The sequence below is a fragment of the Petromyzon marinus genome, chromosome 56 (assembly GCF_048934315.1).
Source record: "Petromyzon marinus isolate PM22_M1 ecotype Great Lakes invasive population chromosome 56, UKy_Petmar_22M1.pri1.0, whole genome shotgun sequence".
NCBI classification, from domain to species: Eukaryota; Metazoa; Chordata; class Hyperoartia; order Petromyzontiformes; family Petromyzontidae; genus Petromyzon; species Petromyzon marinus.
This window is the reverse complement of record NC_133722.1, coordinates 10,408,261-10,433,107: the sequence shown is the minus strand read 5'-3', so window position 1 is coordinate 10,433,107 and position 24,847 is coordinate 10,408,261. Positions and strand designations below refer to the sequence as shown.

The 24,847-nt window shown below is 56.8% G+C and overlaps 1 protein-coding gene across 3 annotated transcripts in view; it reads left to right on the top strand.

Annotated features, from left to right (window-relative positions):
- LOC116954669 (anion exchange protein 2-like) overlaps positions 1–24,847 on the top strand; it is a 62,218-nt gene that overhangs the window by 23,734 nt on the left and 13,637 nt on the right. For all 3 annotated transcript variants that reach the window (XM_076052562.1, XM_076052563.1, XM_076052564.1), the window contains 12 exons: positions 597–652; positions 1,088–1,164; positions 1,893–2,115; positions 4,103–4,238; positions 4,814–5,060; positions 15,452–15,539; positions 16,650–16,834; positions 17,921–18,098; positions 18,992–19,276; positions 19,531–19,679; positions 21,579–21,773; positions 24,340–24,591. In XM_076052562.1, coding sequence (XP_075908677.1) covers positions 597–652; positions 1,088–1,164; positions 1,893–2,115; positions 4,103–4,238; positions 4,814–5,060; positions 15,452–15,539; positions 16,650–16,834; positions 17,921–18,098; positions 18,992–19,276; positions 19,531–19,679; positions 21,579–21,773; positions 24,340–24,591 — 2,071 coding nt within the window. The remainder of the gene's footprint in view (positions 1–596; positions 653–1,087; positions 1,165–1,892; positions 2,116–4,102; positions 4,239–4,813; positions 5,061–15,451; positions 15,540–16,649; positions 16,835–17,920; positions 18,099–18,991; positions 19,277–19,530; positions 19,680–21,578; positions 21,774–24,339; positions 24,592–24,847) is intronic.

Below are 24,847 nucleotides of genomic sequence, written 5' to 3'. Positions count from 1 at the left end.
CCCTGGGTGGCTGAGGCTACACTCGGGGTCGTCGACAGAGGCGGTTCGCTGGACGCCGCTCGCTCGGCACCGCCGCACCTCGCCGCTTGGCCACGCCGAGTGTCTCGTGAGGGGGGCAGCCACGTGGCCCACGCCCTCCGGCACTGGCGACGGTTGTCTGCACCGGTTCTGGGCCTCCCCTGGGTCGACGCAGCCTCAAATTGTGACCTGGTGCGGTGTGCGGTAAACACCGGGGAGAGGTCATCCTCGCAGCAGCGGCTCTGCATTGCGCGCGGCCGTCTGGAACGCTTTTCCCTTCCGGCATTAGGAAGCCACTCGGAGCTGCGCTCCTCTAAATCTAGATGCCAAAACGAATTTAAGAAACTTTCCGTCGTGTTTAGTGCTGTTGCCCTTACCCCGCACCTCTGATTAGCAACGGTGGGCTACGTACGGTGCGAAAGAAGTCCAACGTGCATGCGAGGCGGCCGGGTGTGGTGCTGGCCTGCCCACCCCCTCGTTCGCCGTTCGGGCCTTCACAGGTGCCGCTCGCTCACAGCTCTCGACCCAACATTCTGTTAAGGCCACGCGGGGTGTCTTTGTGTGTGTCTCTGCTGTAGGCGTGAATCTGCCGTGGAGATGAGGAAGGAGGGAGAGAAAGGCGACAAGATGAAAGGTAACTCACAGCCTAGATAAAGACCACGCGCACACACGCATGCATACACACACACAGACACGTATAAAGATCTCCCGTACAGCCCACACATGCTGTTGGGGCAAGTGATATTAGCGAGCACCTATGAAGGCCGGGATGGCACACGAGGAGGCGATGTGGCAAGCACCACGCCCGACCACCTTTGTCTCCCCAGTGGCGATGTTTAACAGCCCGCATGAGGAATTCGATTAATGCCGAGTGGTAGTGGTGGTGATGACGGTGATATCGGTAGTGGTGGCATTGGCGTTAATATTGGTGATAGTTTTATTGAAGGTGGTGGATGATGATAGTGGTGGTTAGGATGATGTTGGTTATGGTTGTGGTGATAGTGGTGGTGATGATGATAGTGGTGGTGATGATGATAGTGATGATGGATGGTGATGATGTTGTTGCCAGGCACCCGGCTGGATGACAACTCATCCAAGAAGCGGGGAGACCCCGCATCACGACACGTGGACCGGCGACCTCACGAGGTAGGAGTCTATCCCTGAGCCAACGAGGTCAGAGGCGAACTCGAACCCTGACTATAACCCGTGCGGTGAGAAAAATATCACGAGCGGGGAGAGACAAAGGCGGCCGGGCGTGATGCTAGCTAATCACACTCCCACTTTCCCCAACAGCCTGACAAGTTCAGTGTCTTCTATTCATAACGGGCAACCACCCTGCTGATGCGACACAAAGAAGTCGAGACCAGTCCAGGGTTGGCTGTCTCAGTGTCTCCATCTCTGCATGTCTCCTTGTCCCCACCGCTCTACGTCTCCGTGTCTCCAAGTGCCCGTGTCTCTCTATGCCGGTGTTCGCATCTCTCCCAGTCCCCGTGTCTCCATCTCTCCGCATCGTCCACGTCTCTGCGTCTCCTTGTCCCCGTCTCCCCCGTCTCCCCCGTGTCCCCGTGTCTACAACGATTTATTTTATTTTACAGGTAAGTCCCCGCTGAGCTGTTTAGTTCGTTTTTGTCAGAAGCGACCTGGCCGCAAATGATAGCTCAACGAATTGGGCTTATCACGTGGACATTTACAGCAGCCAAAGACTCTAAACACGCGGCGATGTTGATTCTAAATGTGGAGGGAAAAAGCGGAGGACCCCGGGAAGAAAGAGAGAGAGAGAGAGACACGCACGTTAGGGTTGAGATCGAACCAACGACCTCCTGTATACCAGGCGAGGTAGTTAACATCTCGCCGCCGCCTCTCTGCGTGTCCAGGTGTTCGTGCAGCTCAACGAGTTGGTCTGGGCGAGCGGTGGCGGTGGCAAGGAGGTGGAGGGGGGGGAGGGGGGGGAGGGGCCCTCGTCGTCGTGGCGCGAGACGGCGCGGTGGATCAAGTTCGAGGAGTCGTTCGAAGCGGAGGCGGCGCGCTGGGGCAAGCCGCGCGTCTCCTCGCTCAGCTTCCGTGCCCTCCTCGAGCTCCGCAAGATCCTGGCCCACGGTGAGACTGGAGGGGGAGACGCGCCGGTGGGGGGGGGGGGGGGGGCGGGGAGATACGGGGGAAGGGAGACACATGGGTTGGAGAAATAGGAGGGTAGACATTGGTGGGAGACACGGGGGGAGACACGGGGGAGCAGACACACGGGGAGACAACCCGGCCTCACGCACCACCCCTCGTTGTCCTCCGTAACGGCTGTACTAGGTGCTCGATAAACATCACCTGCCACGAGAGGCCGCGTAGTCTACCTGGGACACCTGTGTCTGTGTGTCTGTGTGTGTGTGTCAGTGTGCCAGGAAAGGTCCTGGCAAGGAGTATTCAACATCGCCTTGCCAGGCACGCTGAGGAGAGGCTTGCGGAGCCCCAATGTGGTTTTAGGAAAGGGCGGTCCTGCACGGACGCCATATTTTCTGATGTTCTGCTACCGCAGAGGTGTAGGGAATTCCAACAAAAGCTACATCTCTGCTTTATTGACCTGGTCAAGGCCTATGATACCATCAGTAGGCCTGGGCTCTGGGTTGTTCTTCGTGCTTTTGGAGTCCCTGACCCTCTGCTCACGATCATTAAGGACCTTCGTGATAGTGAGCGGGCCCGGGTAAAACTACATGGCCGGGAGTCGGAGCCATTCCCTGTTCCCTTTGTGGTGCGACAGGGATGTCCTCTGGCCCCCACATTATTTAACATCTTTTTCGACCACGTAGTTCGTGAAGCCTTGATGGCTGTAACAGGAGAATTTCAATCTGGTACAGATACAATGAGAGGCTGATCGATGCACGGGTGCGGTCAAGGGATGGCTCCCTATTGGTCAACCACATTATGTATGCCGATGATTTGGTAATTGCCGCTCACTCAGTGGAGGAGTTGGAGGAGCTGCTGCTGAAACTGGAGCGTGCCACTAAGAGATGGGGCCTTACCATCAGCCCCACCAAAACTAAGCACCTGCATGGGTATTTTGTACCATCGGACACTCCACCCCCACAACTCCCAATCGGTGATGGGGCAGTTGTGGAGAGAGTGGAGAGTTTCCCATACCTGTGCAATATGCTCATGAGCGGCTCCGGTTTGACAGCAGAGGTCTCACTCAGAATCAGTCGAGCGGCATTATCTTTTCATTGGTTGCGTAATGCTGTGTGGAAGCTACCTGGTCTGTCGCTCCGCACGAAGCTTCAAGTCTTCTCGGCCACAGTCATTCCCTCTCTTCTCTACGCTTGCGAAACGTGGACCCCCCTAATGGAACATCTTCGCCGGTTAGAAACATTTAGGCTAGCCTGTCTACGATCCATCCTGGGTTTAACCAGGCTGGATTGTGTGAGGAGCTCACAAATCCTTGAAAGATCTGGGCAAAATGCCATCGGTGAGCTCCTCCAGCAGGCAAGGCTGCGTTGGCTGGGTCACGTAGCCCGCATGCCCAGTCACCGCATGCCTAAACAACTTTTGTTCGGCCAGATAGAGGGGGCTAAACGGGCTCGGCACGGGCTAGAGAAGAGATGGAGTGATGTGGTACAGGAAGATGTGGAGCTGAGTGGACTTGCCGATGACCGGTAGCAGCGGTGTCAAGATCGGCCTCTGTGGAGGAGGCTCGTGAAGGATGCTACTGGGCAGTTGGAGGCAGTCGCCCTCCAACAACAAGGGAGGGCGGAGGAGCGACGCTCAGAACAACGAGCGGAGCGCCGGGTGGCTAAAGCACAGCAGCTTGGCACAGTAGGGGGCACAGGTGGTGCATCAGCCAGTCATCTCAGTCATCTCGGTCATCTTAGTCGACCCGTAGCACCTGGGTCTGCCCCGTGACCTCCTGTCAGCCGGCGTTCGACACTTCACGTGGCCTCAACGTGCACCTAGCCTGGTACAAGCGCCATGATGATGTCACCGCCACTTAGTGGCGAATGGCGGTTGTTGTGTGTGTGTCTATGTGTGTGTGTGCTCGTTAACAGCACTTGCCCCTACAGTCTGTCAAGGCCACACGGGGGATCTTTGTCCGTGTGCGTGCCAGGCGTGGTGCACCTGGACGTGGCCGAGGCGACCCTGCCGGGGGTCGCGGCGAGACTCACCCAGCTGCTCGCCGCCAGCGCCATCATCCGGGCACGTGACCGTGACCCCCTGCTCCGTGCACTCACCCAGCGCCACAGGTGCCGCTCACCACTCACTCACCACTCACTCACCACGCACTCACTCACCACTCACTCACCACTCACCACTCACCACGCACTCACTCACCACTCACCCAGCACCACAGGTGCCGCTCACCACTCACTCACCACTCACTCACCACGCACTCACTCACCACTCACTCACCACTCACCACGCACTAACCACTCACCACTCACCACGCACTCACTCACCACTCACCACTCACTCACTCACCACTCACTCACTCACCACTCACTAACCACTCACCACTCACTCACTCACTAACCACTCACCACTCACTCACTCACCACTCACTCACTCACCACTCACCATTCACTCACCACTCACTCACCACTCACTCACTCACTCACCACTCACTCACCACTCACTCACAACTCACTCACCACGCACTAACCACTCACCACTCACCACGCACTAACCACTCACTCACCCTGCGCCACAGGTGCCGCTCACTCACCCACTCACCACTCACTCACTCACCACTCACCCACTCACTCACACTCCAACACACGAGTGCTCACTAACCCTCCCCCCCCTCCCCCCTCCCCCCCAGCCTGCCGTGTGACTGTGAGCCGGCGGCCGCCGCTTTGCTCCGCAGCGGCCTCGGCTCCCTGCGCCTGCGGGCCAGCAGCTGGCGCCGCGGCGCCCTGCGGGGCGGGCCGGGCTCGGCCCCCGGCTCGGCCCCCGGCTCGGCCCCCGGCTCGGCCCCCGGCTCGGCCCCCGGCTCGCCCGGCAGGGGCCCAACGCCGCCCGGGGCCACCGCCGCTCACCGCGACGTGGAGGCCGCACGGTGGCCCAAGGTGACCGCCGAAACCTCCGAGATCACAGCCAGGACCAGCGTCACCGCCAGCGCTAGCGATGATGCCGCTACCAACACTAACTACCAACACTAACTACCCACTCTAACTACCAACACTAACTACCAACTCTAACTAGCAACACTAACTAGCAACACTAACTACCAACACTAACTAGCAACACTAACTACCAACACTAACTACCAACTCTAACTACCAACTCTAACTACCAACACTAACTACCAACACTAACTACCAACACTAACTACCAACTCTAACTACCAACACTAACTACCAACACTAACTACCAACACTAACTACCAACACTAACTACCAACACTAACTACCAACCCTAACTAGCAACACTAACTACCAACACTAACTAGCAACTCTAACTACCAATACTAACTACCAACACTAACTACCAATACTAACTACCAACACTAAATACCAATACTAACTACCAACACTAACTACCAACCCTAACTAGCAACACTTACTACCAACACTAACTACCAACACGAACTACCAACACTAATTACCAACACGAACTACCAACACTAACTACCAACCCTAACTACCAACACTAATTAGCAACACTAACTACCAATACTAACTACCAACACTAACTACCTATACTAACTACCAACACTAACTACCAATACTAACTACCAACACTAACTACCAACACTAACTACCAACACGAACTACCAACACTAATTACCAACACTAACTACCAACACTAACTACCAACACTAACTACCAACACTAACTACCAACTCTAACTACCAATACTAACTACCGACACTAACTACCAACTCTAACTACCAACTCTAACTACCAACTCTAACTACCAACACTAACTACCAACACTAACTACCAACACTAACTACCAATACTAACTACCAACTCTAACTACCAACACTAACTACCAACTCTAACTACCAATACTAACTACCAATTCTAACTACTGACACTAACCCTACCAATGCTAACCCTACCAATACTAACTACTGACACTAACCATACCGACACTAACCCTACCAATACTAACTACTGACACTAACCCTACCAATGCTAACCCTACCAATACTAACTACTGACACTAACCCTACCAATAGCAACCCTACCAACACTAACTACTGACACTAACCATACCAACATTAACCCTACCAATACTAACTACTGACACTAACCCTACCAATACTAACCCTACCAATACTAACCCTACCAATACTAACTACTGATACTAACCCTACCAATACTAACCCTACCAATACACATCACAACCAGTACAGATGACACCATCATCATCATCTTCGTGGTCGTAAGCCATCGTATGTGTGTGAGTCTCCGTGTGTGTGTGAGTCTCCGTGTGTGTGAGTGTGTGTGAGTCTCCGTGTGTGTGAGTGTGTGTGAGTCTCCGTGTGTGTGAGTGTGTGTGAGTCTCCGTGTGTGTGAGTGTGTGTGAGTGTGTGTGAGTCTCCGTGTGTGTGTGAGTCTCCGTGTGTGTGAGTGAGTGTATGTGAGTCTCCGTGTGTGTGAGTTTGTGTGAGTCTCCGTGTGTGTGAGTCTCCGTGTGTGTGTGAGTCTACGTGTGTGAGTGTGAGTCTCCGTGTGTGTAAGTCTCCGTTTGTGTGAGTGTGTGTGAGTCTCCATGTGTGTGTGAGTCTCCGTGTGTGTGTGAGTCTCCGTGTGTGTGTGAGTCTCCGTGTGTGTGAGTGTGTCTCCGTGTGTGTGAGTGTGTGTGAGTCTCCGTGCGTGTGAGTGTGTGAGTCGCCATGTGTGTGAGTGTGTGTGAGTCTCCGTTAGATATTTACGCGTGGTTTAGTGGTACATTTTTGAAGGTGGAGGGGTTACCAGCCCCTCGCACCCATCCAGAGCCCACGTTTAGCCCCTGTGGTGGTCACAGACGCCATGAGAGGAGGGGCCAATCAGAATTGGACCTCCCCCCACAGCACTGTCCATGACAGAGTTGCCCGTCCGGCACCGCGAGGAGGTAGGGAGTTGTTTTGCCGGATCTTATGAACAAAAAAATGAGGGGGGCGTGGGAGCGTGGCGGTGAGTTGTGGGAAGCTGTAAGCCCCAGGCTACTTTGGGCTCGCCTTCCCATCAATCGGAGGCGAGGAGTGGTGGTTGTGGTTACTTATGCCCCCACTGAAGAAGAACATCCGTGGAGGGATGCAGGCAAAGCCAATGAGTCAGATGCCTTCTATGACCTCCTGTCACAGGTGGGGCTAAAGACGCCCCTCGAGATAGAGTCATCTTGTTGGGTGACTTCAATGCCCGAGTGGGTCATGATGATGGCACCTGGTCTGGAGTGATTGGAGGGCATGGGCCAGATCAGCTCATTAACAACGGTAGGAGGCTGCTAGATTATTCTGCAGCCCATGGGCTTGTAATTACCAACACGCTGTTCCGGCATCGGCGCATCCACACAACATCATGGATGCATGCCGGGTCCAAGCAAGAACATCTGCTGGACTACATAGTGACGGACCAGCGGATGCGAGCCCATGTCCTTGACACTAGGACCTACCGTGGAGCTGATCTGTCCTCTGACCATCGACTTGTCATCTTTAAGATGTGCCTGCCATTCTTCCGCTCCGGTGGTGGGTGTACACCCAGGACCCCATTCCAACCTAAAGTGGCCTGGTCTCAGTTATCTGATGAAAGTTGCAAGCGAGAATTTCATCATCGCTTGCGGCTGGGATTGGCATCGTCCCCGACTCCTCCTGATGTCAAGGGTAAATGGGCGAGGTTTAGGACTGTCACTCATGCAGCTGCAATGGCTGCTTTGGGTACGCGGTCCAGACCTCCCCAGACACCCTGGATGACAGAGGAGTTGTTCAGGATGGTTGAGAAAAAGCGACAGGCCCACTGTCATCGGCTACAGAATCCCACGTCAGAGAATGAGGAGGCTTACCGCAGCCTTCGCTTGGAGGTTCGGAGAGCCGTGAGGCGCTGCAAGGATGGGTGGTGTTCGCGGGTTGCTGAGAAGATGGAGTCTGCCTCAGTGGCCCGCGATCACAAATCTCTATTTAACTCCATCAAAAAAGTAACCTGCAGCGCCACACCTATTACCATCATTAGGGGAAAAAACGGTGATCCAATCTCCGACCCCCAGGAACAGGTTTGCAGATTTGCTGAGCATTTCTGTGAGGTCCTGGGGGAGGGAAAATCCCTCAGCCAGGAAAACATCGTGGCACAAAGTGAGGATGACCCTGCTGAGGCTGCGGTGCCTCAAATATTGGAAGAAGTCACCCTCTGTGAGTGGCTGGCTGAAGTGCCATCTGTTGAGGAAGTACTGAAGGCAATCCGGAGTCTGAGACCAGGAAAGGCAGCGGGCAGAGATGATCTCCCAAGCGAAATGCTGAGGGAGAGTGGCGTTTGTGCACAGATTGCACTATATGACATCATAACAACAGTCTGGACCACTGGACGTGTTCCGCAGGATTGGAAGGATGCCCTGGTGGTCCCCCTCTTTAAGAAGGGGGACCGCACAGACTGTAACAACTACAGCGGCATCTCACTCCTCAGTGTGCCGGGAAAGGTCCTGGCAAGGATTATTCAACACGCCTTGCCAGGCATGCTGAGGAGAGGCTTGCGGAGCCCCAATGCGGTTTCAGGAAAGGGCGGTCCTGCACAGGTGCCATATTTTCTGTCCGTCTGCTACAGCAGAGGTGTAGGGAGTTCCAGCAAGACCTACATCTCTACTTTATTGACCTGGTCAAGGCCTATGATACCATCAGTAGGCCTGGACTCTGGGTTGTTCTTCATGCTTTTTGAGTACCTGACCCTCTACTCACGATCATTAAGGACCTTCATGATGGTGAGTGGGCCCGGGTAAAACTACGTGGCCGGGAGTCAGAGCCATTCCCTGTACACCTTGGGGTGCGACAGGGATGTCCTCTGGCTCTCACATTATTTAACATCTATTTTGACCACGTAGTTCGTGAAGGTCAATAGCTGTACCGGGGGAATCTCCATATGGTGCAGATATAATGGGAGGCTGATCGATGCCTGGGTGCGGTCAAGGGATGGCTCCCTATTGCTCAACCACGTTATGTATGCCGATGATTTGGTAATAGCTGCTCATTCAGAGGAGGAGTTGGAGACGCTGCTGCTGAGACTGGAGTTTGCCACTAAGAGATGGGGCCTTACTATCAGCCCCACCAAAACTAAGCACCTGCCTGGGTATTTTGTACCATCGGACACTCCACCCCACAACTCCCAATCGGTGATGGGGCAGTTGTGGAGTGGAGAATTTCCCATACCTGGGCAGTGTGCTTATGACCGGCTCCAGTTTAACAGCAGTCGAGCGGCAATATCTTTTCATCGGTTGCGTAACGCTGTGTGGAAGCTACCTGGTCTGTCGCTCTGCACTAAGCTTCAGGTCTTCTCGGCCACGGTCATTCCCTCCCTTCTCTACGCTTTCGAAACGTGGACTCCCCTAATGGAACATCTTCGCCGGTTAGAAACATTTAGGCTAGCCTGCCTACGATCCATCCTGGGTTTAACCAGGCTGGATTGTGTGAGGAGCTCACAAATCCTTGAAAGATCTGGGCAAGGTCCCATCGGTGAGCTCCTCCGGCAGGCAGGGCTGCGTTGGCTGGGTCATGTAGCCCGCATGCCCAGCCACCGCATGCCGAAACAGCTTTTGTTCGGCCGGATCGAGGGGGCTAAACGGGCGCGGCAGGGGCTAGAGAAGAGATTGAGTGATATGGTACAGGAGGACGTGGAGCTGAGTGGACTTGCCGATGACTGGTACCAGCGGTGTCAAGATCGGCCTCTGTGGAGGAGGCTCGTGAAGGACGCTACTGGGCAGTTGGAGGTTGTCGCCCTCCAACAACAACGGAGGGCGGAGGAGCGACGCTCAAAACAACGAGCGGAGCGCCAGGTAGCTAAAGCACAGCAGGTTGGCACAGTCGGGGGCACAGGTGGTGCATCAGCCAGTCATCTCAGTCATCTCAGTCAGTCGACCCGTGGCACTTGTGTCTGCCCCGTGACCTCCTGCCCGCGGGCGTTCGACACTTCATATGGTCTCAAGGTGCACATGGCCTGGCACAAGCGTCGTGGTGACCTCACCGCCACTTAGTGCCGAATGGCGGTTGTTGTTGTCTCTGTGTGTGTGAGTATGTGAGTCTCCGTGTGTGAGTGTGTGTGAGTCTCCGTGTGTGTGAGTGTGTGTGAGTCTCCGTGTGTGTGTGTGTGAGTCTCCGTGTGTGTGAGTGTGTGCGAGTCTCCGTGTGTGTGAGTGTGTGTGAGTCTCCGTGTGTGTGTCGGTGGCGGGTGTACACCCAGGACCCCATTCCAACCTAAAGTGGCCTGGTCTCAGTTATCTGATGAAAGTTGCAAGCGAGAATTTCATCATCGCTTGCGGCTGGGATTGGCATCGTCCCCGACTCCTCCTGATGTCAAGGGTAAATGGGCGAGGTTTAGGACTGTCACTCATGCAGCTGCAATGGCTGCTTTGGGTACGCGGTCCAGACCTCCCCAGACACCCTGGATGACAGAGGAGTTGTTCAGGATGGTTGAGAAAAAGCGACAGGCCCACTGTCATCGGCTACAGAATCCCACGTCAGAGAATGAGGAGGCTTACTGCAGCCTTCGCTCGGAGGTTCGGAGAGCCGTGAGGCGCTGCAAGGATGGGTGGTGGTCGCGGGTTGCTGAGGAGATGGAGTCTGCCTCAGTGGCCCGTGATCACAAATCTCTATTTAACTCCATCAAAAAAGTAACCTGCAGCGCCACACCTATTACCATCATTAGGGGAAAAAACGGTGATCCAATTTCCGACCCCCAGGAACAGGTTCGCAGATTTGCTGAGCATTTCTGTGAGGTCCTGGGGGAGGGAAAATCCCTCAGCCAGGAAAACACCGTGGCACAAAGTGAGGATGACCCTGCTGAGGCTGCGGTGCCTCAAATATTGGATGAAGTCACCCCCTGTGAGTGGCTGGCTGAGGTGCCATCTGCTGAGGAAGTATTGAAGGCGATCCGGAGTCTGAGACCAGGAAAGGCAGCGGGCAGAGATGATCTCCCAAGCGAAATGCTGAGGGAGGGTGGCGTTTGTGCACAGACTGCCCTATATGACATCATAACAACAGTCTGGACCACTGGACGGGTTCCGCACAATTGGAAGGATGCCCTGGTGGTCCCCCTTTTTAAGAAGGGGGACCGCACAGACTGTAACAACTACAGGGGCATCTCACTCCTCAGTGTGCCGGGAAAGGTCCTGGCAAGGATTATTCAGCATCGCCTTGCCAGACACGCTGAGGAGAGGCTTGCGGAGCCCCAATGCGGTTTCAGGAAAGGGCGGTCCTGCACAGATGCCATATTTTCTGTCCGTCTGCTACAGCAGAGGTGTAGGGAATTCCAACAAGACCTACATCTCTGCTTTATTGACCTGGTCAAGGCCTATGATACCATCAGTAGGCCTGGGCTCTGGGTCGTTCTTCGTGCTTTTGGAGTACCTGACCCTCTGCTCACGATCATTAAAGACCTTCATGATGGTGAGCGGGCCCGGGTAAAACTACGTGGCCGGGAGTCAGAGCCATTCCCTGTACACCTTGGGGTGCGACAGGGATGTCCTCTGGCTCCCACATTATTTAACATCTATTTTGACCACGTAGTTCGTGAAGCCTTCAATAGCTGTACCGGGGGAATCTCCATATGGTACAGATATAATGGGAGGCTAATCGATGCCCGGGTGCGGTCAAGGGATGGCTCCCTATTGCTCAACCACGTTATGTATGCTGATGACTTGGTAATAGCTGCTCAGTCAGAGGAGGAGTTGGAGACGCTGCTGCTGAGACTGGAGCGTGCCACTAAGAGGTGGGGCCTTACCATCAGCCCCACCAAAACTAAGCACCTGCCTGGGTATTTTGTACCATCGGACACTCCACCCCCACAACTCCCAATCGGTGATGGGGCAGTTGTGGAGAGAGTGGAGAGTTTCCCATACCTGGGCAGTGTGCTTATGACTGGCTCCAGTTTAACAGCAGAGGTCTCACTCCGAATCAGTCGAGCGGCAATATCTTTTCATCGGTTGCATAACGCTGTGTGGAAGCTACCTGGTCTGTCGCTCCGCACTAAGCTTCAGGTCTTCTCGGCCACGGTCATTCCCTCCCTTCTCTACGCTTGCGAAACGTGGACCCCCCTAATGGAACATCTTCGCCGGTTAGAAACATTTAGGCTGGCCTGCCTACGATCCATCCTGGGTTTAACCAGACTGGATTGTGTGAGGAGCTCACAAATCCTTGAAAGATCTGGGCAGGGTCCCATCGGTGAGCTCCTCCGGCAGGCAAGGCTGCGATGGCTGGGTCATGTAGCCCGCATGCCCAGCCACCGCATGCCGAAACAGCTTTTGTTTGGCCGGATTGAGGGGGCTAAGCGGGCGTGGTACGGGCTAGAGAAGAGATGGAGTGATGTGGTACAGGAGGACGTGGAGCTGAGTGGACTTGCCGATGACTGGTACCAGCGGTGTCAAGATCGGCCTCTGTGGAGGAGGCTCGTGAAGGATGCTACTGGGCAGTTGGAGGCAGTCGCCCTCCAACAACAACGGAGGGCGGAGGAGCGACGCTCACAACAGCGAGCGGAGCGCCGGGTGACTAAAGCACAGCAGGTTGGCACAGTAGGGGGCACAGGTGGTGCATCAGCCAGTCATCTCAGTCAGTCGACCCGTGGCACCTGGGTCTGCCCCGTGACCACCTGCCAGCGGGCGTTCGACACTTCACGTGGCCTCAGGGTGCACATAGCCTGGCACAAGCGTCGTGGTGACGTCACCGCCACTTAGTGGCGAATGGCGGTTGTTGTTGTTGTTGTTGAGTCTCCGTGTGTGTGTTCACGTGGAGAGCGGTGGTGTAGTGGTTAGAGCTACTGTAGTGAGTCCAACTGAGTCGCAGACGTTGTCTTGAGAGCAACACCTTTTATTAAACTCTTAGCACAATATACTACAGGCTATTAACACAACATGCTCTAGGCCATTAACACAACACACTCCAGGCTATTAACACAACACACTCAAGGTTATTAACACAACACACTCCAGGTTATTAACACAACATACTCCAGGCTATTAACACAACACACTCCAGGCTATTAACACAACACACTCCAGGCTATTAACACAACACACTCCAGGCTATTAACACAACACACTCCAGGCTATTAACACAACACACTCCAGGCTATTAGCACAACACACTCCAGGCTATTAACACAACACACTGCAGGCTATTAACACAACACACTCCAGGTTATTAACACAACATACTCCAAGCTATTAACACAACACACTCCAGGCTATTAACACAACACACTCCAGGCTATTGACACAACATACTCCAAGCTATTGACACAACACACTCCAGGCTATTCACACAACACACTCCAGGCTATTAACACAACACACCCCAGGCTATTAACACAACACACCCCAGGCTATTAACACAACACACCCCAGGCTATTAACACAACACAATCCAGGCTATTAACACAACACGCCCCAGGCTATTAACACAACACACTCCAGGCTATTAACACAACACACTCCAGGCTATTAACACAACACACTCCAGGCTATTAATACAACACATTCCAGGCTATTAACACAACACACTCCAGGCTATTAATACAACACACTCCAGGCTATTAACACAACACACTCCAGGCTACTAACACAACACACCCCAGGCTATTAACACAACACACTCCAGGCTATTAACACAACACACCCCAGGCTATTAATACAACACACTCCAGGCTATTAACACAACACACTCCAGGCTATTAACACAACACACTCCAGGCTATTAATACAACACACTCCAGGCTATTAACACAACACACTCCAGGCTATTAACACAACACACCCCAGGCTATTAACACAACACACTCCAAGCTATTAACACAACACACTCCAGGCTATTAACACAACACACTCCAGGCTATTAATACAACACACTCCAGGCTATTAACACAACACACTCCAGGCTATTAATACAACACACTCCAGGCTACTAACACAACACACGCCAGGCTATTAACACAACACACTCCAGGCTATTAATACAACACGCTCCAGGCTACTAACACAACACACGCCAGGCTATTAACACAACACACTCCAGGCTACTAACACAACACACGCCAGGCTATTAACACAACCTGCACTTGGGTGTTGAATGCCCAACTAACCATGCTACGGCAGAACTAGACACGGTTCCGCTATCCCGGTCCGGACCGTAAGCTGGGTCCCGGACCGCGTGGCTGGAGGCTTCTTCAGCTTGACGTGGATCCCCTGCCTCTCCAACAGCAAGAACCCTGAGCCCATCTCAGGGCACCCCCCTTATAGCGGGCCGGGCTGGGGCTGGCTCCGCCTCTCGCCCCGCCCACCTTCTCCATCTCTCTCGCCCCGCCCACCTTCTCCATCTCTCTCGCCCCGCCCACCTCCGTCTCTCTCGCCCCGCCCACCTTCTCCATCTCTCTCGCCCCGCCCACCTCCATCTCTCTCGCCCCGCCCACCTTCTCGATCTCTCTCGCCCCGCCCACCTTCTCCATCTCTCTCGCCCCACCCACCTTCTCGATCTCTCTCGCCCCGCCCACCTCCGTCTCTCTCGCGCCGCCCACCTTCTCGATCTCTCTCGCCCCGCCCACCTTCTCGATCTCTCTCGCCCTTGCCCGAAGGCTCTCGAGAGTTCTTCCCGGACCACGTGACCACCCATTGGCCCCCCTCCGCCGGTGCCCCCCCCCCCCTCCAGTATCATCCGGTCACGTGTCCCCAGGTCAGCCAGAGTATCGTGCCCCCAACGTAACCCCGGCTGGCTGACGCTCCCTCGCTCTCTCAACGGGAGCCCGCACCGCACGCCGTTGCGTGGTGCCACCGCGCTGAACCAGCGCTCAGCCAAGCCCCCACTAGGTCCGGTACTATGCCGCGTGTGTCCCGGGTGTACCCACAACAGTAGACATCCTGCCGTGACCTCGCAGGCCAGGGACCACACAGGCGAATTCCCAGTCACCGCACTACCAACCCGGCCACCCGAGTTCGAGTCACACTCAAGGCCACCAATACCCGGTGACGATTATCTGAACCGGTCCGGGGCCTCCTCCCCAAGGTCGACTCAGCCTCAAACGAGTTCCTGGTGCAGTGTGTAGTAAACATCGCCACTGGGGAGACAAAGGCGGTCGGGCGTGGTGTCGGCACACCCACCCCTTCGTGTGCCGTGCCGGCCTTCATAGGTGCTGCTCGCTAACAGCGCTTGCCCCAACAGTCTGTTACAGGCTACACGGGGGACCTTTGTCTTTGTCCGTGTGTGTGTGTGCGTGTGTCCGTGTGCTAACTACATTTGCCCCAACAGTCCGCTAAGGCTACACGGGGGCTCTTTGTCTTTGTGTAGCGGAGCCTCACGTTCACGGCGGCCGACCGTCGGCCCAAGCTGCTAGAGAAGATCCCTCACGGAGCTGAGGCCACGCTCGTTCTCGTGGGTGAGCACGTGTGGTGTGCCAGTGTGTGTCAGTGTGGTGTGCCAGTGTGTGTCAGTGTGTGTGTCTCAATGTGTGCGCCAGTGTGTGTGTCAGTGTGTGTGTGTCAGTGTGTGTGGCAGTGTGTGTGTGTCAGTGTGGTGTGCCAGTGTGTGTCAGTGTGTGTGTCTCAATGTGTGTGTCAGTGTGTGTGTCAGTGTGTGTGGCAGTGTGTGTGGCAGTGTGTCTTAGTGTGTGTGTCAGTGTGTGTGGCAGTGTGTGTGGCAGTGTGTCTCAGTGTGTGTGTCAGTGTGTGTGGCAGTGTTTGTGGCAGTGTGTGTGGCAGTGTGTGTGTCAGTGTGTGTGTCAGTGTGTGTCAGTGTGTGTGGCAGTGTGTGTGTCAGTGTGTGTCAGTGTGTGTGTCAGTGTATGTGTCAGTGTGGTGTGCCAGTGTGTGTCAGTGTGGTATGCCAGTGTGTGTCAGTGTGTGTGTCAGTGTGTGTCAGTGTGTGTGTCAGTGTGTGTGGCAGTGTGTGTGGCAGTGTATGTGTGGCAGTGTGTGGCAGTGTGTGTGTCAGTGTGTGTGTCAGTGTGTGTGGCAGTGTGTGTCAGTGTGTGCCAGTGTGTGTGTGTAAGTGTGCGTGTATAAGAGGAGCGACGTTCACAACAACTAGCGGAGTTCCGGGCGGCTAAAACACAGCGAGTTGGCACAATAGGGGGCCACAGGTGGTGCATCGTCCAATCATCTCAGTCAGTCGACCCGTGGCATCTGGGTCTGTCCTGTGACCTCCTGCCAGCGGGCATTCGACACTTCACGTGGCCTGAACGTGCACATAGCCTGGCACAAGCGCCGTGGTGACGTCACTACCACTTAGTGACGAATGGCGGTTGTTGTTGTTGTTGAGTGTGGGAGGCGGTAGTGTAGTGGTTAGTGCGCCGCTCTACGACCTGAGCTCGATTCCCACTGCTGCCTCCACTCTGCTGGAGCAGCAGGGCGGGGTCAGTTTCAGGGTCAGACTTGGGATCGGGGCGAACCTTGGGATCATCATCCCCCAGCACAACTTCGCTTCAATTCTAAAATCTCTCCCCCCCTCCTCCTCCATCCCTTACCGCCTCCTCTCCCCCACCCCCCAGGCCACGCCGAGTTCCTGGCGCAGCCGGCGGCCGCGTTTGTGCGTCTGCGCCGTGGCGTGGTGCTGCCCGGCGTGCTGGAGGTGCCGGTGCCCACACGCTTCGTCTTTCTGCTGCTGGGGCCCCGGGCCGCGGGCCTGGACTACCACGAGATGGGCCGCTCGCTCGCCGCGCTCATGTCCGACAAGGTGCACGCACGCACGGATGGTAGACGGACACACGGATGGACACACGGATGGTAGACGGACACACGGATGGACACACGCACAGACGCACGGATGGTTAGACGGACACACGGATGGACACACGGATGGTAGACGGACACACGGATGGTAGACGGACACACGGATGGACACACGCAGAGACGCACGGATGGTAGACGGACACACGGATGGACACACGCACAGACGCACGGATGGTAGATAGACACACGGATGGACAAACGCACAGACGCACGGATGGTAGACGGACACACGGATGGACACACGCACAGACGCACGGATGGTAGACGGACACACGGATGGACACACGCACAGACGCACGGATGGTAGACGGACACACGGATGGACACACGCACAGACGCACGGATGGTTAGACGGACACACGGATGGACACACGCACAGACGCACGGATGGTAGATGGACACACGGATGGACACACGCACAGACGCACGGATGGTAGATGGACACACGGATGGACACACGCACAGACGCACGGATGGTAGATGGACACACGGATGGACACACGCACAGACGCACGGATGGTAGACGGACACACGGATGGACACACGCACAGACGCACGGATGGTTAGACGGACACACGGATGGACACACGCACAGACGCACGGATAGTAGATGGACACATGGACGGACACACGGACGTACGATGGACGGACCTGCGTTCAGTGTATTTGGCTGCTATAAATGTTCACACGGTGACGATAACCCCGCGCTGCGTTGAGCGTTGACGAGGGGGGTGGGGGGGGGGGTAAGTCCGTTCGATTTGACCGGCGACTTCTCGCAGACAACGCGACTGAAGTTTGCTCAGGACGGCGCGTGCAGAGGATTTGGCCGCCGTGCGTTTCGACGCGATGGGACACTTTTTTTTGTCGAGCTACCACTTGGTGGTGGCCGGGCCGCCTCTGAAGAAGAGCTACGCAGCAGCCCAGTGGGCCTTACCCGGCAAAAAGCGCTCAAATACATTTGAATGAAACGTTTGCCGTACATTATTTTAAATGTACATCTTTCTTGTCGTCGCTGTCGTAACCTGCCCAGGACTTCCACGACACGGCTTACCGCGCGGACGACCGCCGCCAGCTGTTGTGCGCCATCAACGAGTTCCTGGACAGCAGCGTGGTGCTGCCCCCCGCCGAGCTGAGCGACCACGAGCTGCTGGGGCCCGTGCCGTCGTTCCAGCGCGCCGTGCTGCACAAGCGTCGGCAGCAGCGGAGCGGTGAGACGCGCGCCCGGGGCGACGATACCCCCGTGCGGCATTCGGCCGGCCGCTGGGGCAAGGGCTTCACCTGTGAAGGCCGGCACGGCACAGCTTTGTCTCCTTGAGTGGCGACGTTTACCACGCACCGCACCGGGGTACTCGTTTGAGGCCGAGTCGATCTGGTTGGAGGCCCAGGACCGGGTTCGGATAATCGCCACCGGTGTTGGCCGTGAGCGGGAAATCGAACTCGGGTCGAAGAGATTCCCCGTGTAACTCTTAAGAGTCTGGCACGTTCTGTTTACGTGACAACCCTTATGAGTTGGCTGTGTGCGGGTTGTGGCGGGTTTCATGACACACTTATATACTTACACGATCTCACCAAAAAAAACTCTATTATGGATCTTAACACACCGTTAGCGAGTAGCAGCAACGCCTTTGAAGGCTGACACTGTGGTACACGAGAGGGTGGGCGGCCAGCACCACGCCCGGCCGCCTTTGTCTCCCCAGTGGCGATGTTTTACTCATCGCTACTAGGCGGGGGTGGGGGGTTGCGAGCCTTGGGGTGGGGGGGGGGCAGTGGTACCTGCCAAGTTCTTGCAGCAGTTGGCTGAGGTGCCGGTGGCTGCGTGATGATGACGACAATGATAATGACGATGATGACGACGACAATGATGATGTCGATGATCATGATGCCGATGATGATGTCGACGATGATGACAACGATGATGATCATGATGATAATGTCGATGATGTTGATAACGACGATGATGATGATGATGATGTTAACGACGATGATGATCATGATGACGATAATGACGGCGATGATGACGATGATGACGGCGATGATGACAACAACGACAATGAAACTCCATGACCTCTCCCCTCCCGCGTTACCCCGCTCACCGTCCCAGCCGCGGACGAGGACAACCAAAAGCCCTCGCTTGACGGCAAAGCTCCGGCCGCGGAGGCGTCCGGCGGCTGTGGCAGCGGCGGCGGCGGCGGCGATGGCGGTGATGACGAGGATCCACTGCGACGCACCGGCGTGCCGTTCGGCGGGGTGTGGTGCGACATGAAGCGACGATACGGCCACTACGCTTCCGACCTGCGTGACGCCTTCAACGTGCAGTGCCTCCCGGCGATGATCTTCATCTACTTCGCAGCCCTCTCGCCCTGCATCACCTTCGGCGGCCTGCTCGGTGAGTGTGGGACCGCTCATAATCCAGATGATGCCGTGATTGGACAATCCCAACTCCGACATTTTCAAGTACAGAGGTGGACGGGGGGGGGGGGGGAGGGGGGGTTGGATCGTGGGGGGTCGGCAGGCAGCGTATCGCGATCCGGAGGATGCGTTTGGTCAGAGCGACTGCTGGGACGAGGTGGGCGAGGTGGGCGAGGTGGACGAGGTGGATGAGGTGGTGACGTTGCCCCCGCCGTGTCCGCTGTGCCGCAGGGGAAGCGACGGGGAACCTCATGGGGGTCTCCGAGCTGGTGGTGGCCACCTCCACGCAGGGCATCCTCTTCGCTCTCCTCGGAGCGCAGCCGCTCCTCATCATCGGATTCTCCGGACCCCTGCTCGTCTTCGAGGAGGCCTTCTTTTCCGTGAGTGCGCGGGTAGTGCGAGCACGTGTCTCTCTCCTCCCCGTGTCTCTCTCCTCCCCGTGTCTCTCTCCTCCCCGTGTCTCTCTCCTCCCAGTGTCTCTCTCCTCCCCGTGTCTCTCTCCTCCCCGTGTCTCTCTCCTCCCCGTGTCTCTCTCCTCCCAGTGTCTCTCTCCTCCCAGTGTCTCTCTCCTCCCCGTGTCTCTCTCCTCCCAGTGTCTCTCTCCTCCCCGTGTCTCTCTCCTCCCCATGTCTCTCTCCTCCCTGTGTCTGTCTCCTCCCCGTGTCTCTCTCCTCCCCGTGTCTCTCTCCTCCCAGTGTCTCTCTCCTCCCCGTGTCTCTCTCCTCCCCGTGTCTCTCTCCTCCCCATGTCTCTCTCCTCCCCGTGTCTCTCTCTTCCCAGTGTCTCTCTCCTCCCCGTGTCTCTCTCCTCCCAGTGTCTCTCTCCTCCCTGTGTCTGTCTCCTCCCCGTGTCTCTCTCCTCCCCGTGTCTCTCTCCTCCCCGTGTCTCTCTCCTCCCAGTGTCTCTCTCCTCCCCGTGTCTCTCTCCTCCCAGTGTCTCTCTCCTCCCCGTGTCTCTCTCCTCCCCGTGTCTCTCTCCTCCCAGTGTCTCTCTCCTCCCCGTGTCTCTCTCCTCCCCGTGTCTCTCTCCTCCCCATGTCTCTCTCCTCCCCGTGTCTCTCTCCTCCCAGTATCTCTCTCCTCCCCGTGTCTCTCTCCTCCCCGTGTCTCTCTCCTCCCTGTGTCTCTCTCCTCCCCGTGTCTCTCTCCTCCCCGTGTCTCTCTCCTCCCAGTGTCTCTCTCCTCCCTGTGTCTCTCTCCTCCCTGTGTCTGTCTCCTCCCCGTGTCTCTCTCCTCCCCGTGTCTCTCTCCTCCCTGTGTCTGTCTCCTCCCCGTGTCTCTCTCCTCCCTGTGTCTCTCTCCTCCCTGTGTCTGTCTCCTCCCCGTGTCTCTCTCCTCCCTGTGTCTGTCTCCTCCCCGTGTCTCTCTCCTCCCCGTGTCTCTCTCCTCCCCGTGTCTCTCTCCACCCTGTGTCTGTCTCCTCCCCGTGTCTCTCTCCTCCCCGTGTCTCTCTCCTCCCCGTGTCTCTCTCCTCCCTGTGTCTGTCTCCTCCCCGTGTCTCTCTCCTCCCCGTGTCTCTCTCCTCCCCGTGTCTCTCTCCACCCCGTGTCTCTCTCCTCCCCGTGTCTCTCTCCTCCCCGTGTCTCTCTCCACCCCGTGTCTCTCTCCACCCCGTGTCTCTCTCCTCCCCGTGTCTCTCTCCACCCCGTGTCTCTCTCCACCCCGTGTCTCTCTCCACCCCGCGTCTCTCTCCTCCCCGCGTCTCTCTCCACCCCGTGTCTCTCTCCACCCCGTGTCTCTCTCCACCCCGCGTCTCTCTCCTCCCCGCATCTCTCTCCTCCCTGTGTCTCTCTCCACCCCGCGTCTCTCTCCTCCCCGTGTCTCTCTCCACCCCGTGTCTCTCTCCACCCCGTGTCTCTCTCCACCCCGTGTCTCTCTCCACCCCGCGTCTCTCTCCTCCCCGCGTCTCTCTCCTCCCCGCGTCTCTCTCCTCCCCGCGTCTCTCTCCTCCCCGTGTCTCTCTCCACCCCGTGTCTCTCTCCACCCCGTGTCTCTCTCCTCCCCGTGTCTCTCTCCTCCCCGTGTCTCTCTCCTCCCCGTGTCTCTCTCCTCCCCGCGTCTCTCTCCTCCCCGTGTCTCTCTCCACCCCGCGTCTCTCTCCTCCCCGTGTCTCTCTCCACCCCGTGTCTCTCTCCTCCCCGTGTCTCTCTCCTCCCCGTGTCTCTCACCTCCCCGTGTCTCTCACCTCCCTGTGTCTCATCCCCGTGTCTCTCTCCTCCCTGTGTGTCTCTCCTCCCCGTGTCTCTCTCCACCCCGCGTGTCTTCTTTGCGCGTGTGTAGTTTTGCGAGTCCAACTCGCTCGACTACCTGACGGGCCGCGTCTGGGTGGGCCTGTGGCTCGTGCTGCTCGTTCTCGTGCTCGTCGCGGCCGAGGGCAGCTTCCTGGTGCGCTACGTCTCGCGCTTCACCCAGGAGATCTTCGCCTTCCTCATCTCGCTCATCTTCATCTATGAGACCTTCGAGAAGATCTACGAGGTATGTGTGTGTGTGACCACGCGGTGGCTTCTGTTCGGTGACCCCACCGCCACCTCCTCCCCAACCTCGTCCTGGTGTTTACGATTCTCACCCGGTTACACCAAATCGACTTGAACCATGAACTTGAACTCACTCACTCACCATGTCACTCATCAATGTACCCACTCGCCCACCTTCGCACCCACCCACGCATTGAATGGCTCACTCGCGCACTCACTCACTCAATCACCGTTTCACTCGTTCATTTACCCACTCGCCCAAACTTCTCACCCACCCGCGTGTTAACTCACCGCTGCTCGCTCCTTCCTTCTCTCTTCTCCGTCCCTTCTCCCCTCCACCCTCTCATCATCACCATCATCACCACCGCTCTCTTAGCGCCGGTCATTCCTTCTCCCACCCCTCCTCCTCCTGCCCTGGCGCTCGTCACCCTCCTCCTCATCTCTTCCTGCTGCTCATCGCGAGCCGTGCCCTCCTCTTTCTCCGTCGCAGGGATTCCCCGTCCCGCCATCCCTCCTTCCCTCTCTCATTCGTTTCTGTGTGTGGCGGGCGCTCTCCTCACCAGCACGCCGAGACAGTCCGCTTACTCCAGTTCCGTCACACACAGCTCCCTCCTTCACCCACAGCTCTCTCCTTCACCCACAGCTCTCTCCTTCACCCACAGCTCCCTCCTTCACCCACAGCTCTCTCCTTCACCCACAGCTCTCTCCTTCACCCACAGCTCCCTCCTTCACCCACAGCTCTCTCCTTCACCCACAGCTCTCTCCTTCACCCACAGCTCCCTCCTTCACCCACAGCTCTCTCCTTCACCCACAGCTCCCTCCTTCACCCACAGCTCCCTCCTTCACCCACAGCTCTCTCCTTCACCCACAGCTCTCTCCTTCACCCACAGCTCCCTCCTTCACCCACAGCTCCCTCCTTCACCCACAGCTCTCTCCTTCACCCACAGCTCTCTCCTTCCTCCACAGCCCATTCCTTCATCCGCAGTTCTCTGAACATACAGCTCCCTCCTTCATCCACAGCTCTCTCCTTCAGCCACAGCTCCCTCCTTCACCCACAGCTATCTCCTTCCTCCACAGCTCATTCCTTCATCCGCAGGTCTCTCAACATACAGCTCCCTCCTTCACCCACAGCTCTCTCCTTCACCCACAGCTCCCTCCTTCATCCACAGCTCCCTCCTTCATCCACAGCTCTCTCCTCTTCCTACCAGTCCCCTAACGTGCCCCCTTATCCCGAACAGTCCCCTCTCCAATTTCCTCCCCCTCCCCTCATCTCTGTCACCTCATTCCAAACCACAATATGAACGACAATACCTTGCAAGGAGCATCATCCATCAGGACAACTCCACTCATTCTCGCAGCAGCAGCGGCTTTTGGCTACTCACTGAACAAAGGCGGTGGTTACCGCATCGCGCGGCCCTTTCAGATGCGCTTCTACGGCCGTCTGGAACGCTCTTCCTTTCGAAATTAGGAAGCTTAGTTTGTTGTCCTTACCCCGCACTTCCGATTGGCTCCGTACGAAGTTCAACATCCACACAATCACTCAGATCGTCACACTGTGGGGTTACTCCTGGAAAAGTAGGTGCAGAGATTGGCATCATCACTGTATGTATGTTGAACTTCTTTCACACCGTACGTAGGCAACTGCACTATTCAGAGGTCTAGGCAGTAGGGAATGCCGATGTTGGGGGACCGTTAAGGAGGACCGCTACATCTGCATCCCGTGAATCGCAATCCTTGACTCTACTCTGGTTCCTCATGGCGATGGTGCCACCACCGCTTCTCCATCACCATTGTCACCACCACAACCACCAACACCATCACCGCCACTGCCACGTCACTATCACCAACACCACCGCCACCACCGCTGCCGCCACCAACAACACCGCCACCGCCACCTCCACCAATACCGCCACCACCACCATCGCCACAGCCACCGCCACCATCACCACCACCTTTACCACCACCACCTCCACCACCTCCACCACCATCACCAACACCGCCACTACCACCAACACCGCCACCGCCACCTCCACCAATACCGCTACCACCACCTCCACCAAAACCACCACCACCACCACCACCACCGCCACAGCCACCGCCACCATCACCTCCACCACCTCCACCACTATCACCACCAACACCATCACCACCACCAACACCACCATCACCACCGACACCATCACCACCAACACCGCCACTACCACCAATACCGCCACCACCACCATCGCCACAGCCACCACTACCATCACCACCACCACCACCTCCACCACCACCACCACCTCCACCACCTCCACCACCATCACCAACACCGCCACCACCAACACCGCCACCACCACCATCGCCACCACCACCATCGCCACCGCCACAGCCACCGCCACCATCACCACCACCGACACCATCACCACCACCGACACCATCACCACCACCGACACCATCACCACCAACACCGCCACTACCACCAACACTGCCACCGCCACCACGGGAACCAAACCCCCCTCCTTGGCCGACGATCGCGAATCGCCGATGTCCCTCTAAGCGTGCGGTCGCGTCCATGCCCGCCGGGGTAGATCTTCCAGGACCACCCGCTGCTGAGCGACCACGTGGGCGGCGTGAGGCCCCCCGCGGTCGCCTGGAACTCGAGCGAGGCCCCCGGCAACTCGTCGGCGTCGCTGGGGGCGACCGCGTGCCGGCCAGCGGCGGACGAGGATCCCCGGGGCTGCCCCAACACGGCGCTCATGTCGCTCGTCTTCATGGCATCCACCTTCTTCATCGCCGTTTACCTCCGCAAGTTCAAGAACAGCCGCTTCCTGCCCGGCGTGGTGCGTGCGTGCGTGTGCGTGTGCACGTGCGCGTGTGCGCGTGTGTACGTGTGTACATGCGTGTGTGTGTGTGCGTGTGTACGTGCGTGTGTGTGTGTGCGTGTGTACGTGCGTGTGTGTGTGCGTACGTGCGTGTGTGTGCGTGTGTGCGTGTGTGTGTGTGTACGTGTGTACATGCGTGTGTGTGTGTGTGTACGTGTGTACGTGCGTGTGTGCGCGTGTGTACGTGTGCGTGTGCGCGTGTGCGTGTGTGCGT